Below are 14,929 nucleotides of genomic sequence, written 5' to 3' on the forward strand. Positions count from 1 at the left end.
AGGGTGGTCCATGCTCCATGCAGTAGCTTGAGCCCTGGACTTGAGGACTGCAGTAGGGCCTGAGCCTGGCTTTTCCCGAGCAGCCATTGCTTGGGAGGAGTGCTGGGGATGGGGTTTGGGTGCCATGACTCCCTCCGCATTTATTCAGCACAGGCTGAGCAGGATGCCCTGCCGGGTGCAAGGACAAGGAACCAACCAAACAAAATCAGAAGATGAAAAACATGACCCCTTGACTCTTAAGGGACAAAATGGGAGCAAAGAAAGAGAAGCGCTGAGGACCACGATGCTTTTATTTAGTAGGCTGTGTTGATCTGTGAAGCCAGAAGACCGCCCTCCTCCCAGCCCGTGTCTTATTAAAGCCAGGCCTTGTTACCAGTTTTGCCTCATGTTTCCCTCCTCTGGGAATTTGAACATAATGCCATTTCCCCTTCAGTGAGGGAAGCTTGGAGAAGGGTAATTTGAATGATTAGCCTAATCTACAGGAAGGCTGTGTGCGGAATTAAGTTAAGCACATTTGCACTGAGCAGCCTTGTCTGTTAGGCCACTTAAAGGTACCTTCGTGGTTTTATACCCTTAACAGAAGCTGAGGGCTCAGGAAGGATCATTGGCTTTTATTACTGTCTTAAATGAAAGCTTATTTTTTAAAATTTGACAAGGGCCTCTGAGAGTTTTCATTATAGATACCATGTGTGGGGTGTGTTTTTACCCCATTATAAAATGTTGCCAGGACTTTGTTCTGGTGGCGGTGGATATGGCCACCCAGGGAAATGGCTCAGGTGGGAATTTGTCAGGCTGGCCCAGCACTGAGCTCATGAGGAGAATGGAGAGGGTCTGAGAACCTGAGCTCTGTGTGTGCCTAGGTTGGAAGAGGAAGGTCAAGTGCTGCTTCTGCCATGGGGCCCCACAGCTCCAGGCCCTTGCTTTTAGCTTTCCTAGGGCTCTCTCCCCAGTGTGGCTTGAGGTTGGGCTTAGGGGAAGTATCCTTAAGACAGGCATGGGGGCAGCTGTGCTGGCCACGTGGTGGGTTTGGCAGGGTGGAACTTCAGGCCGAAGAGATTGCTTTGGACTGTGATCCAGGCTTCCTCCCTGATCTGGGCCAAACAGATTCCCACATGTGTCAAATGAAGATGACAGAACTCGCTATGTGGCAGGAGGAAGTAGAGGTTGGAGTAGAATCATTAGAATCACATGTAACAAAAATATGAACTTTTAGAGCAAACCAGTTTCATGTTATAAACAAATATTTACTACTTTAAGATTGCATTCATTTGTGCCCCCAAATGGTCTTTGGAACAAATTTGCTTGCTGCTATTTTCATAGAAGGACTAAAAAGAACAGCGACTGAGAAGGCCAGTTTAATTTCAGTAATTCAGTTTTTTTTCCTTTTTTTCTTGCTAGATTTGTCTTCAGCGAAGCGCAAGTTTGCAGATTCCTTAAATGAATTTAAATTTCAATGCATAGGAGATGCAGAAACAGATGATGAGATGTGTATAGGTAAGTCATAACCTTGTGGAAGATAAAAACATGTGCTGTTGGTCATGGCTTTTGGTGTCCCACTGCCTGTAAATAAATACATAAAATAAAGGCCCATCAACAACCAATAAAAATCTTAAAAAAAAAAAAAAGAAAAAGAAAAGAGGAGAGGAGGCCTAAAGGTTAGTAAAGATACAAGAGATGTGTGAGGGTTGGGCCCGGGCTACGCTGGGCTGCCACAAGTTCTGGAATTGCCTCACTCATTTCCAGTGTGCTGAGGAAGCTTAAGATCTTGCAGTGGGACTATCCTTTCTCTGTCCTTTAATGTTTTCCTTCCTGCTGGTTTTGTGTCCTTCCCTTCTGTCCCCAAACAATAGTGCTAAGAACTGTAGTGCAAAAGTACATGCAGGTAGATGAAGGGAGACTTATACCAGAGGTTGCAAAATGATAGTTCATAGGGTGAGATCAGAATACAGACTTTATTTTGGCTCTGAGTTTTTGTTGTTTTTTGTTTTTTTAATTGAGTCATCATATAAGTAGAATTTATCTAAAATCCTAGTTTCCCAGCTTCTTTGAAAAGCTTGAGAATCCATCTCCTGGCCTTGTGTTCTGGCCTGGTAGCCGCTGGCTGGAGCTCTGCGTGGCTGTCACTACCTTCAGATGGGGAGAGGAGCTCAGGGTCCAGCTCACCAGGATCCCCGTTTCTTTTGTTCCTTACCAAAAGGCTGCAGGGTGTGGTGCATTCCTGTTTCTCAGGGTGCTGTGCTGCTCCACCCCTGCTGTCACTTGCCTTCTCTAGTAGGCAGCCCTGAGCTTGGAGGGTAGGCAAGGTCAAGACACCTTTCTTTGTGGATGTCTCATTATTAGACTTCATTCTTTTCACGTTGGGTATATTGGAGACTCTATTAAGGGAACGAGAATTAAGAAAGTTGGGTGGCTGGGGTTGTGGCTCAGTGGTAGAGTGCTTGCCTAGCATGTGTGAGGCACTGGGTTGGATTCTCAGCACCGCATGTAAATACATACATCAAATAAAGGTCCATCAACAACCAATAAAAATATTTTTTAAAAAAAGAAAGTTGGGGCTGGGGCTGTAGTTTCATGGGTAGAGCATCTTCATTAACTTGCTTGAGGCTGTGGGTTCCATCCTTAGCACACACACACACACAAAAAAAAAAAAAAAAAAGAATCGAGAAAATTATAGTGAGTCAGTTAATTCATCAACTGTTTTTTGAGTTCTGTTGCTGTGTGGAGCACCAGGACCTTGGAACAAGCATAGATAATTGGGAGACCAATTAAAATGCATCATTGTAAATCATGAATGGATGGCTGCTTTTCCCAAAGTTGCACAAGTGACCTGAGGACCCTCAGGGCTACTGTACTCACTCCCTACTTATTGTCACGCTGCATGCTGCATTCTATTAATGAGTGGCTTGAGGACTCAGAGAGCAAGAACCCAAGGAGATGCCAGTGATGTGGCTTCTGATGCCAGCAGCACTATTTATTCAGTGCTGGTGCCAAAGAAAAGGTTGGGCTCTGACGCAACCCCATGACAAAGGTTGAGGAGGTTGAATTCTGGACAGGAAATCTGAGCGGAACTCTGCCCCGTCCAGCCTGGGGACTGGGAGCCTGCCAGCATCTCACCAGTCCTGGGACTCTCAGGAACAGGTGGGTCTTTTCCTTGTAGAAATCCTTCCCTAGCTAGGGTGCCAGATACAATTAACCTGCACTTCTGGGTCATCTTATCCTGAATGTTTAATGATTAAAAGATAAGGGGAGTCTGAGGAAGCAATTGACTTCAGACATCTGTGTGTACACTAAATTGAAATCCATAGCTTCATAGTGGAGCTGGAAAGGCTCCTGAAGACCCATTACTCTTCTTGTGGTTCATGGCCCCTTTCTGTCTTCCAGCAAGGTCTTTGCAGGAGTTTGCCACTGTCCTCAGGAATCTTGAAGATGAACGGATACGGATGGTGAGTATAGCTGGGCTGCTCTTGGTCCCAGTGTGTGCACATCGAGGGAGCGAAGGATTTGCTATTAGAAGACTTGGGTTTGAGTCCAGTGTCTGCCCCTGGGGTGCTTTGAGATCTGGAGCAGGCCTCATCTTGGGCCTGTTAAACGATCACTTGTGCACAACTTCTGAACAGCATCATGTCTCCCCAAAGATTTACTGTGAGGTCCACACATAAGGTACAAGTCTTAAGGGTGGAACTATTGAATGATTTAACTTTTGGGGGCCTCAGATTTATCACCAACAGAATAAGAAAGATGATATCTTACTCTGCTCCTTCTCCCCACATTTTATTGAACCTGTTCAAGTGTCCTTCAAGGACATGAGTCAGTGCTTCACTTAATTCCAAAGCACCTAGCATAGAACCTACCATGTAGCTGGCCCCAGTAAATGACACTTAGTAAATGACGGTAATTACAATGAGCTTTTCAAAGAGAAATGCTGTGCAAATTCCAGAATCAAATGCTGATCTCTAGGTTCCTAAGTTCTCTTTCAGGACATTTATTCTATTGGGGTTCAGTAGTAATGGGGAAGAGATTCCACACCCACAGGAAGTGCCTATGCATCTTCTCCCACATACCTCAGATGTTGGGAATGAAACCTGGTTAGAAATCCCCTGCAGGCTGCCTGCTGGTTTGTCCCTAGAGAGACTGTCTCTAGGTAGCCATGCTCCTGAGGACTAATGAAGATACCAAAATTTGAGGATTTCTCTTCTCTTCCCATAGCAACAGCTGTTAATGTATTAAGTTTAGCAAGGCATTGTTCAGCCAAGCACTTCACATTGTCTGTTCTATTTACCTCCCATGGGGACTCTGTGACATGGTGTCTGTTTTATCCCCATTTTTCAGATGAAGATACTGAGATTTACAGTGATTAAGTGACTAGACAGGATCATGTGGTTAGTAAGTTATATGGTCTCAATTCAAACCCAAGTCTGCATTATACACCCACCCCCCCAAAATATGGGGGGAATTTCTTTAAAATTCCAAACAGAGTAGAAGCTTTTCCCTTTTTGCAGTGCGAAGTGACCCAGTTTCTCCTTATTGCCCACCAGTGAGTACCCAAATCAGAATCAGGATGGTAGTGGCAGTTGTGGCGGTGGCTGTAGGCTTGGTGGTGGGGGAGGGAAGCTGTGTGTTTGGGCACGTGCTAGTGCCTGAGAAAGGGCAGTGATTCTTTTGAGCCTGATTCTTGGCCAAGTCAGTATTTGGGGGTGGGGGGCGTGGTGAGCAAATCAACATGAATATCCTGCAGATTTCGATGGCCTGTGGTAAGGGAACAATGCCTGGATTATACTTTTCAGCTTGCCTCTGCAATTTTATTATTAATGTCAGTGAATCGAGTTTCTGCCGTCTGCATCTGAGTATCTGGCCATCACCAGCCGCTTCTCACCCCTCCTCGCCATGAGACAGCTTCATCATCAGTTCAGCTCGGCTCAGCAAAGCTGCGCCCCTTCTGGGAAGCCTTCCCTAACTCCATGTGATATTTGGCTGTCCTTTGTACTTTCTGCACACCCATTTTATGCCTCTGATTCTGCACTTACCACATTGGGTCCTGATAATCACTGTACATGTCTGTGCCCATAGTCAATAGGAGTTTTTTCTTCAAGGGCAGAGAATGGGCTTCTGGGTCCCCAGCATCAAGCACAGTGCTTGGAACTGATGGAAGTTACAGTCATAGACTCTCAGACCCAGAGAGACTGTATTCCTCACCATCTGCAATCTGTCATTTGACACATGAGGAAACAGGTCATATCAAGACTGATCGCAGGTAGAAGTAAGATGGGGACCAAGACTTGGGTGTCTTGCTTCCCACGTGAGCAGTTGAGTGCCTGCATAGAATAAGCTGCGTAGGACCAGATCCTCAGTGACCATGCCCATTGGAATAACTTGGAGCTTACGAAATACTGATGTCTGGGATTTGATCCAGAGATTGTTAGTTGGTAGCTCTAACATGCAGCTAATGTTGAGAATCACTGACCCAGGGGCTTGGCATACCATTATAATCTTCAGGGACTCACAGTTGACTTGTGGAAAAGATTTGATCAAGCAAACCAATTAAGCAACACCAGATAACAATAAAAATCAAACAAGTTCAATACTGTTGTAACACTCCATTGTTAAAATGTACTCTGCTGAAATAAGTGCTTTCAAAATCAAGAAAAAGGCAAATAGGAATAAATTTTGGAGACCTGCCTTTTTCTCTTCCCTCATAGTGTCTGGGAAGTTCTATACAGTGTCCATCTAAGGCTTCTGGCACACATTTGAGTTGCTTTCACTGTGAAGGACTTGCATATGATTTAGAAAAAATAATACTTTGTTGTAATGAGATTCCTGAAATAACTAGCTGAACACAGAGTGAGCAATGAGTGACTTAAAAGGAAAGACTGTAAAATATTGCACTGCCTTAGAAAAGACCATGGAGTCTCAGAGCTGGAACAGTTCAACCCACTCATTTTGCAAATGAGGAAATTAAGAGCCCAGAGAGGTTAAATGTTTTGCCCATGGTCACACAGCTGGCAGCTAGTCAAGATATCATTCATTTAGTCATTCAAAAGTGTTTGAGTGCTCCTTTGTTTCAGCACTCCTCTGGGCTTTGAGGAGAGTGGTAGACAAGTGAGTGTTTACAAGATGGTATGTGTGTGTGTGTGTGTGTGTGTGTGTGTGTGTGTGTGTGAGAGAGAGAGAGAGAGAGAGAGAGAGAGAGGGAGAGGGAGGGAGGGAGGGGGGGACAAATATGTACAGTGCTGAGCCAGAAAACATCACCTGGCATATGCGTTCTGAGGAAAACATGTGGTGGGATGGCAGAGATCTTCTTTGGGTGACAATGGTGTCACAGAAGGCCTCCCTTTTAAAAAGGTGACCTTTAAGCTAAAACCTTAATATTACAGTAAGGAGTCATCTGTGCAAGGGTTTGGGGACAGAACATTGAGGGAATAGCCAGGGGCAGAGGGCCAGAGGTGGGTTAAGATTGGCACATTGGAGGTACACTGGGGTGGTGATGGGCTGGAGTGCAGGACTGAGGCTGAGCCCTGGGAGATGGTGTTGAGAAGTAGACAGTGGTCAGGAGGTGCAGACGTCCTGGTTCCAGTACTGGGGTGACACAGCATCAGGACTGAAAGGTTCTTGTGACAGCAGATGTCCAAAAGGGTTTTTTTTTTTTTTTTTACCTGGACTCACTATTGATCTGCTTTACCTGTAACTTCGATGCACGGGCATCTATAAGAAGATGTCACCTAAGCTTGAAGCTTACGACTGTACTGTCACCATTCCCCTCTGCCTTCAGAAAGTTGCTGACACTTTTAGGCATTTCCATTTTCCCTTTTAAAGGGCAAATTTTAATCATGCACAGGAGGACTCTCACGTTTTGAACAGTGACTAGCTTTTGTATTGTTGTGCCATCAGTTCAAGTTTTGTAAATGGAGACAGGAAGATGGTATTGCTTACTCTAATTCTACACGAGACACAGGAATACCTTTGGTGACACAGCTGCCATCACGTCATTTACTGATACTCTTTTTGTCTCCCCCATCTCCCTCTGATTTTCTTCACCAGATTGAGAATGCCAGTGAGGTGCTCATCACTCCCTTGGAGAAGTTTCGAAAGGAGCAAATTGGGGCTGCCAAGGTGAGCATGTTACAAACGTTGTTCTTGGATTTTAGGGTAAAAGTCTGGAAAGCACAGAAGCTTCTTTAGAAAAATCTAAGAATGCCTCCGGGAAAACATAAGCTCACCTTCAGAAAATCTTCTTTGGCAGATAAGCTGAGACCCCAGCTCATCTGCTCCTTTGCAGGTCCCTGAATAAGCATCCACCCCAGCAGCCCTTCCAGTATCTCCTTACCTGATTGTTTTGTGCTAGTTCATAAACACCCGCAGGAAGAAACTACACCTTCTCTATGTTCTCAGATGGCTCTGTGCTTGGACAGTTGACTGTACAGACAGTACCTTTGTTGTTTTTTGTGGAATGATGGTGTTAATCAGGGAGTCCAGGACTCATGGCCTAAGCAGAATTACACTATAGACCCTGCGCTCAGGGATCTGTTTCAGGGGAGGAGGCTGGTACTTAATTTTTGCCCAGTTTTTGTGGTGTGTAGACATGGGTCCTTTTTTTTTTTTTTTTTTTTTTGGCCAAATCTTAAAACATTTCAAGAGAAACTGAAAAGCCAGAGAGTTCTGTGAAATAATTTAAGAAAATATGTATTACTCATTGTATAGGTCAAAAAGTGCATCTGCAGGCCTGCTTCAGCCTAGAGGTCTCTGTGGGTTATCACTGACCCGGAGGGACTGCAGCCCAAACTCAGCTAGTTTCATATATTACTGAAAGACTGCAAAGGGAAACCAGTTTGTTTTTTAGAGGGGATTCTCTGGGGCTTCCCGCCTGTGATAAATCACTGGAAATCCTAGCTGCTTTGACCTCCAGTAGAGTGTTAGAGACCACCTGCAGGAAAGATGTTTTAATTGGAATCCATGGAAGCAAAAGGCTTTTTCACTTTTTTTTTTTTTTTCCTGGAACTGGGTCAGTTCAGCCATAGTCCCTCACGCCACCTGCAGGAGGTTTGGGGCTGCACCATCCTCTTCCTTGGCGTGGATTTTACTCAGTTGTGAAATGTCCTTGAGAAGTGATTGTAGGTGAGAAGACAGTAGTGAAGTGTTGTAGAGTGAGAGCCCTCTCACCTGCCTTGTAGAAATAGATATGATCTATCTCTATGAAAAAGATGTTTAGTCAGGGTCTGTCAGAGCCATGGGTGGCCATGGATTGAAGGAGAGACCATGGCAAAGATTTTCTCCTAGTTTTAGGGCATTTGTTTACCAGTTTCATTTTATATTAACGAAGCAATGGAAATTCATTAGTTTTGTATGAAAGATTAAGGAGTGTATAATTTGAAGGAAATCTGGTTGTACTAAGATTTTGTCCAGGACTTTGGACTGACCCGTGAGGGCTGAGAATATGCTGGTGAGTGAACTCTTGGGGCCTTGGGCCTGTGCTTTCCTGTGGCATGTACAGTGCTGGCTTCTCAAGGTCTCGGGGGAGAGCTTTGAGGCAGAGGCAGGAGGACCTGCATATTGAGTCATCTTTCTAGGAGTCACTTCTTCTAGGCACAGATGCCTCTCACTCTGGCCTCTTGCCTCACATTGTTTGGGGGGGTTTACCACTGTCACCAGGGAGAAGCAGAAGCCTGAGTGGGCTCCCTTGGGATTTAAGATCAGTGATCCTCATGAGAGGAGTAGGGAGTTGTGGGGACCTGCTGTAAGAATAAAAGAATTTTAAATGAAATAGTCACTCAACCTAGCATCATACTGTGTTCTCTCCTTCATTAAATTATTAATAATCATCAGTCATCTAAGTTATTTGAGTGACATTTGGGTGATTTCTCATCCATTCTCCATTGTCTCCCCCTGCCCCATATCTTCTCCATCACTGCACACACCCATATCATAGTGCTATGTAAATTTAAAAAAAATAAACAACAAATCCACTTGGGGGTGGGTGCCTTGTCAATAATACCTAAGAGCCAGCAAATATTCTTTAGCTATTTTTTCAGTGGCCAAGAAGAGAGGTTCCTGAACCCTGCAAGTGATGCTAAAATTACTTTTCCCTCCTTCTCTCCTCTCGGGTGCTGCTTTAGTTGCTATAACAACCTGTTGCAGAGTACTCATTGTGAAGGCTGCCAGGAAGTGGGGGATTCTGGGTATTCTTGTGCTAGTGCGACTGCTCAGGAGTAGGGCATGAGCCTGAAGCTTCTCTTAACGATGGTCCTAAGTTGCTATTTCTAAGTTTAAGAAGTTAATTTTCCCTGCTCCAGAGGTAGATTTGGAGTGTGGAATCTATAAGGCGAGTAGAATAAATGGTAGAGAGTAGTGGTTAAGAGAGTGTCTAGTGGCAGGGATGGTGGCACACACCTGTAATCCCAGTGATTTAGGACGCTGAGGCAGGAGGATTGCAAGTTCAAGGCCAGCTTCAGCAACTTAGTGAGGCCCTAGCAACTTAGCAAGACTCTGTCTCAAAAAAATAAAAAGGGCTGGGGATGTAACTTAGAGGTTGAGCACCCCTGAGTTCAATCCCCAGTGTGTGGGGAGGAATGAGTGAGGCTAGCTCTAGGCTGCATGATTCCAAATCTCATCTCTACCACTTGCATGTGAACTTGGGGGAGACTTCCTGGACCTCCTCATGTGTACTTCCCAATCAGTAAAATGGGGATAATAATAGAACTTACCTCATAGTTATTATGAAGAAGAAATGAATGAACTCATATAAAGTGCTTAAAATGGTATCTGTCATGTAATAATTGGACAAGAGAACAGGGCCTGTCATTTAGTCATGTGACATTGGCCATTAAATTAGACAGACAGGGCTCATTCCTTAGGGATATTTGTGAGACCCTGCTTTGTGCCTGGTCCTGTGCTGCTATGCGTTGATGTTTGGTGGATAACAGGCAGATGTCGTTGTGAGCTTGTGGTGTGGCTGGAGAAAAAGGAGTTAGACAAAAACAACAACAACAAAAACCACCCATCACCACCAACAAAACACCGTATCATTTCAGGTTGTGATAGGTGCTCAGAAGGATTGTCTTTGTGGAACATGGGACATGTAAGGCATGTGGTGTTCTCGATGGGAAGGAGATAGGTACAGACAACAAGCTCATCGCTGTCATTGAAATTCATTGCGTGCTTCTCATACACCAGGCCCTTTCCTGTATGTGGTTTTTCTCATTATTAAATGAGATTACCTAACAATCCTATGAGGAGGGTGTGTTCTTCTCCTTACTTTGTTATATAGTGTTTGAACAAGACAAAAACTGAACAATTATTAATTATCAATGAATGAGATAATTGAGTGATTTGTTTAGAGTGATTTAGAGTGATTTGTTTAGAGTCAGTTCCTACAGAGTTGGAAGTAAATGCCAGGACCCTGGCTCTGTCCTCTCTGAAGGGTGAAAACCATTTTGTGTCCTGAGTTCCTGAGTAATAACACCCTCCCCTCTAAGACCATTACCTAGGTCTCAGAGTTATTCCTGTAGAGGTCTCTTGCTGTTTTCTCAGAACAGAAACTGCTTCCATCTCTCTTTTTCGTTCCTTTCTTGTTATCCTTTGCTCTAACTTTGGCTGTCCTCTTGAACATGGAATGTGGAAGCTTGAGTGGCCAGAAAGTCACAGAATGCCAGTGACTCATGTTCCCTGGCCTTTTCTCACCTCTGGCCAGCTGAACTGTTCTGGCCCTTGGGTTCTTTTTAGGGTTGCTGACAAGGCTAGTGGGAGGGGATATACGTGAGCAGCAGTTGGAGTTGGAGCCCAGCTTGAAGATCCTGATTTCTCTAAAGGAGAAGAGTCGCTTGCCTGTACCTTCCTCAAACATGAAGGAGCCCTGTGTCCTCAGGCTTTGTCTTCATTTGCTTCTGTATGCTCCATAGTTCTTATATGTGAGTGGTTGTTAAAGCAAAAGTCAGATTTGTAGAAATGGGTGCATGCCACTCTGTGCGGCTTAATATCTCGCGTCAACCAGATAATTGCAGGAGCTTGTCAGGGCTTTGGATGATCACTTCTTTGCTCAGTATTCTGGGGCTTTTGCACTTACTCTTGCTTTAAAACCTCTGCTCTGTCCCTTCCTATGTTCAGCAGGACTAAGCTCACATCTTCCCTCCCCAGTGAGGCTTTCCTGAGCACCCTATCTAAAGGATCACTGTGACCACGCTCTGTTTATTTCCTTAGTGGCACTTGCAATTATGCTGCTTATTTGTTTATTGGTTAATTGTGTTTCTTTTTCTACTAGAACCATGAGGGTAGGGGCCACTTCTGTCTTGTATTTCCAGTACCTGAAGGAGAGCCTAACACAGAGTGGTTGCTCATCATAAATTTGTTAAGTGAATGAAGAGTCTCTGAGCCTCCTTATCTGACTGGAAAATACCGGGCTCTTAGAGTTACATAGCAGTATCTCCACGGGCTCCCCTCGGCTCCTGTATACAGGGGCCATGAACTTGGTGAACTGGAGCCTCTGTACTGGACCAGCACCAGCTTCCCTCCAGCCCCCTTGTCTGCCCCCTCACTGGTTGTGGACTGAGAGGAGACCACCCGTGAGCACATCTCAAAGGTGGTAGAAAGTGTGGACTTTGAAGGTGTGTTCTCCTGGGTTCAAATCCCAGCTCTGTCACTCTCTGTGATGTTTTACTAGTTACTTCCCTAGGTTTTAACTTATCTGTAAAAATGGGGGATAAGAATAGAACCTCGGTGACTCAAGGCCTTGCTGTGGGAACAGGGTTTAATATGTAGATTACTATAATTATTTTTCATTTTGAAGGCAGTAACTTAGTCTCATCAAAGGGAGGGGAAAAAATCCTATTATTCCATTTCCTTAACTTGTGGTTTCATTAAGTGTATAGCCTTTCATCCTCGTCCACAGGTAGGTAGGTACCTGCATGGGCTGCTCCCAGTTTGTATCATGCTTCTGTACTTTTCCTGATATCATGCTACATCAAGCACTTAATTATCACCAACCCTATCCTTGGGCAGTGACTGTGCCTCTGCCTCTTGTTTTTGTTTTGCTGTCCTCAGTGACACAGTCGTGAAGAATCCATCTTTGTTTTGGGTTCTTTCTTGGCATAGAGGCCTGTTTGTGGTGCTCTGGGATCACAGGGTAGCTCAGTCCCTGTAGTCAAGGGTATTAAGGTTCCATTCAGCCTTAGTCTATACGAGTCGTACTTAGGATGGAGGCAGGTCTCCCTTCCCTACATTATCTTCATGGATGACCTCCCATCGTCTCTGGCTTTGAATGTGTGAATTAGAAAATAGAAATTTGGTCTTCAATTGAAGATGTTCCCCTCGTTCCCACCCCTGGTACTGGGACAGGAGCTCAGGGCCTTGTGCATGCTAAGCAGACCCTGAACTTCCTACCTACTCCTGCCAAGCCCCCTCAATTAAAGTTCTTAGAAGGTGCAGTTCTGGCTCTGCCATTACTGAATGCTGGCTTTGACCATGTTTCTGGGACTTTGCTGGCGACTCTGTCATAGATGCTCAAGCCTGTGGGGCTACAGCGGGGTGGCCTAATGGGTGTTTTTAAGGGTAGGGGCCCTGTGGAGTTGTCTCCTGATCTGTGCTGGGATGACGAGGCTGAGAGCAGCAGGCAGCCTGGAGAGACTGAGCTGCTTTACTCCTGCAATGGTAACTTTTTCTTTTTCTCTCTCATTTTTGCCAGGAAGCCAAAAAGAAGTATGACAAAGAGACAGAGAAGTATTGTGGCATCTTAGAAAAACACTTGAATTTGTCATCTAAAAAGAAAGAATCTCAGCTACAAGAGGTAAGAAGTGTGATGAATACCAGAACTGAGTGTTGAATTTTTACATGGTACTGTGGATATGTGCTGTTTGCTCTTTGCCAGAAAATCTTAGGGTTGGAAGACACCTTGGAAACCAGAAGCTTAAACCCAAGTCCTCATCTACTGCTTTACCTTTGTAACTCCCGATCCCACCCACACTTGTGGCTCAGCATCCAGCTGTGGCTGAGGAACATACTACCACCCAAGGCCACCACCTCCTGAGTGCGCACCCTCAAAGCTAGACTGCACCTCTTCATTTCAAGCTGAGACCTTCCTGTTCCTCTCACCGTTAGCCTTAATGCAGCCTTACTTCTTGACCTGCTGCCTTATATCACTGATTCACAATGTTGGCATTTGAAACACTTGGGACCTTCTTCCTTAATACACACACACACACACACACACACACACACACACACACACACACACACACTCGGTATTGGACCCAAGGTCTCATGCATGCCAGGCAAACACTGTACCACTGCACCATATCGCCAGCCCTTTAATATTGATTTTTAAAATTATTTCAATCTAGTACTTGACTTTAGTCTTTTCCTTTCTTTTTTGTTTTAACAATTATCATGTTGTCATACATAGATTTTGAGCTGTGGTAAACTTGTTTGGAGAAAATAGTCTTTGATCTGCTCCTGGTTCGTCTAGATTTGCATGGGGTCTTTTTAAAAGTAGGTTACCTGAAAAAAAAAGGCAGCTTTGCTGTCACCGTGCTGTCACCACTTAGTTTGTGAAGATTTGCAGGGTGAGTGAATTTATGTTTCTGGAAGACAGGGCAGTTTCCTAGTGGAACTCGAAATTTGGCTTCACAAATGTCACTTAAATCCTAATAGTTTGCCTGACTTTTTTCCTCATGTGACTGAAAAGTAAAGCTTTGACTTTCAGGCCCTCATTTAGAGCAGAGACCGAGCCAGTACTTGTGCCAGGTTAAAGTCATATGAAGATGGTAAGGTCAGATGTTGAGAGCTGAAGGTAACTTAGGAGGTGGTTGAGTCCAGTCTCCTCCTAATCAGGGTTTCTTTCACATCTTTAGAGAGCAGTGTGGTGTTCTCAGGAATCTTTGCTTTGAAATGGGTTTAAAACCAATTTTGTAGGGCTGGGGGTGTAGCTCAGTGGTAGAGTGCTTGCCTATCGTGGTCAAGGCCCTGGGGTTCAATCCCCATTTCTGCAAAAGCATTAAAACTACTCGACCAACCAGTTCTTTGATAATGAGAACTCCAGTTCAAAATGGAGTCACTAGAAGATGGCCAAGGACATGTAGATTGTTACTAATAAAAGCCATTTAGCTCTGCTACCCTCACTTTTTAGTTTTCATTCTTCTAGCATTAGTTGACATTTAGGGTTTGGAAACTCATTTATGTTCAGGAAAGGCTTTGTGGCTGTAGTTGACAATGACCAGCTCTGTCCAGCTCTGCCATATCTACATGGTTTCACATTATGTTTAGGATGACCATGAACTGTTCATGCAGGCACTGAGAGCTGAGCAGATGTCTGGACACTCTGGCACCTGCAGTGTTGGGTGCAGCTGTCCTGTTGGTCTGATATTATTGTCTTGGCCTGGGATGAATCCAACATTTTTTTTAAGGTCCATTTCAATGCAATATTTCTCTGAGTTGTCTCAGTGTAGGGACCAGAACACTGGACATGCATTCACTGTGTGACCAGGGACAAATTACTTAGACACTCTAAGCTTTAGTTCCTTTATTTTTAAAACACTCACACAATACTCATTCTGACTACTTAATGAATGAGAAGTCAAACTGTAGATTCTGCACAAAGGTAACATTTTATCGCTCTGACTGGCCTGCTTCTCTCTACCCCCTGTACCCACAGTGGATGACACGGTTCCTAACTGTGCCACTTTTATACTTCAGTGCACATTTTTCCTTATGCCTTTTTGTTATCGTCTTTTGTGTTTCTGCCTTTTGCTCATTCATGCTTTCTAAGTATTTTGAAGGAAAGGATTGGGCTCCAGATCTGTCTTGCAAGTCCTTGTCTGCTCAGGTCAGCTCTGAAGCATTGCTTTTTAGTTATACCTGGACTGAATATATATGCAATAAAAGTCCTAACAGCCACAGCAACAAACTACTGTCACCACCACCCACAGTAGCAGCAGACATTATTGAATGC

At 44.5% G+C, this 14,929-nt stretch overlaps 1 protein-coding gene across 8 annotated transcripts in view; it reads left to right on the top strand.

The window, feature by feature from the left end:
• Arhgap26 (Rho GTPase activating protein 26) overlaps positions 1-14,929 on the top strand; it is a 415,947-nt gene that overhangs the window by 101,958 nt on the left and 299,060 nt on the right. For all 8 annotated transcript variants that reach the window (XM_078047074.1, XM_078047111.1, XM_040273751.2 and 5 more), the window contains exons 2-5: positions 1,399-1,494; positions 3,382-3,443; positions 7,036-7,107; positions 12,668-12,769. In XM_078047074.1, the coding sequence (XP_077903200.1) occupies positions 1,399-1,494; positions 3,382-3,443; positions 7,036-7,107; positions 12,668-12,769 (332 nt within the window). The remainder of the gene's footprint in view (positions 1-1,398; positions 1,495-3,381; positions 3,444-7,035; positions 7,108-12,667; positions 12,770-14,929) is intronic.

The sequence above is a fragment of the Ictidomys tridecemlineatus genome, chromosome 1, assembly GCF_052094955.1.
Source record: "Ictidomys tridecemlineatus isolate mIctTri1 chromosome 1, mIctTri1.hap1, whole genome shotgun sequence".
Taxonomy (NCBI): Eukaryota; Metazoa; Chordata; class Mammalia; order Rodentia; family Sciuridae; genus Ictidomys; species Ictidomys tridecemlineatus.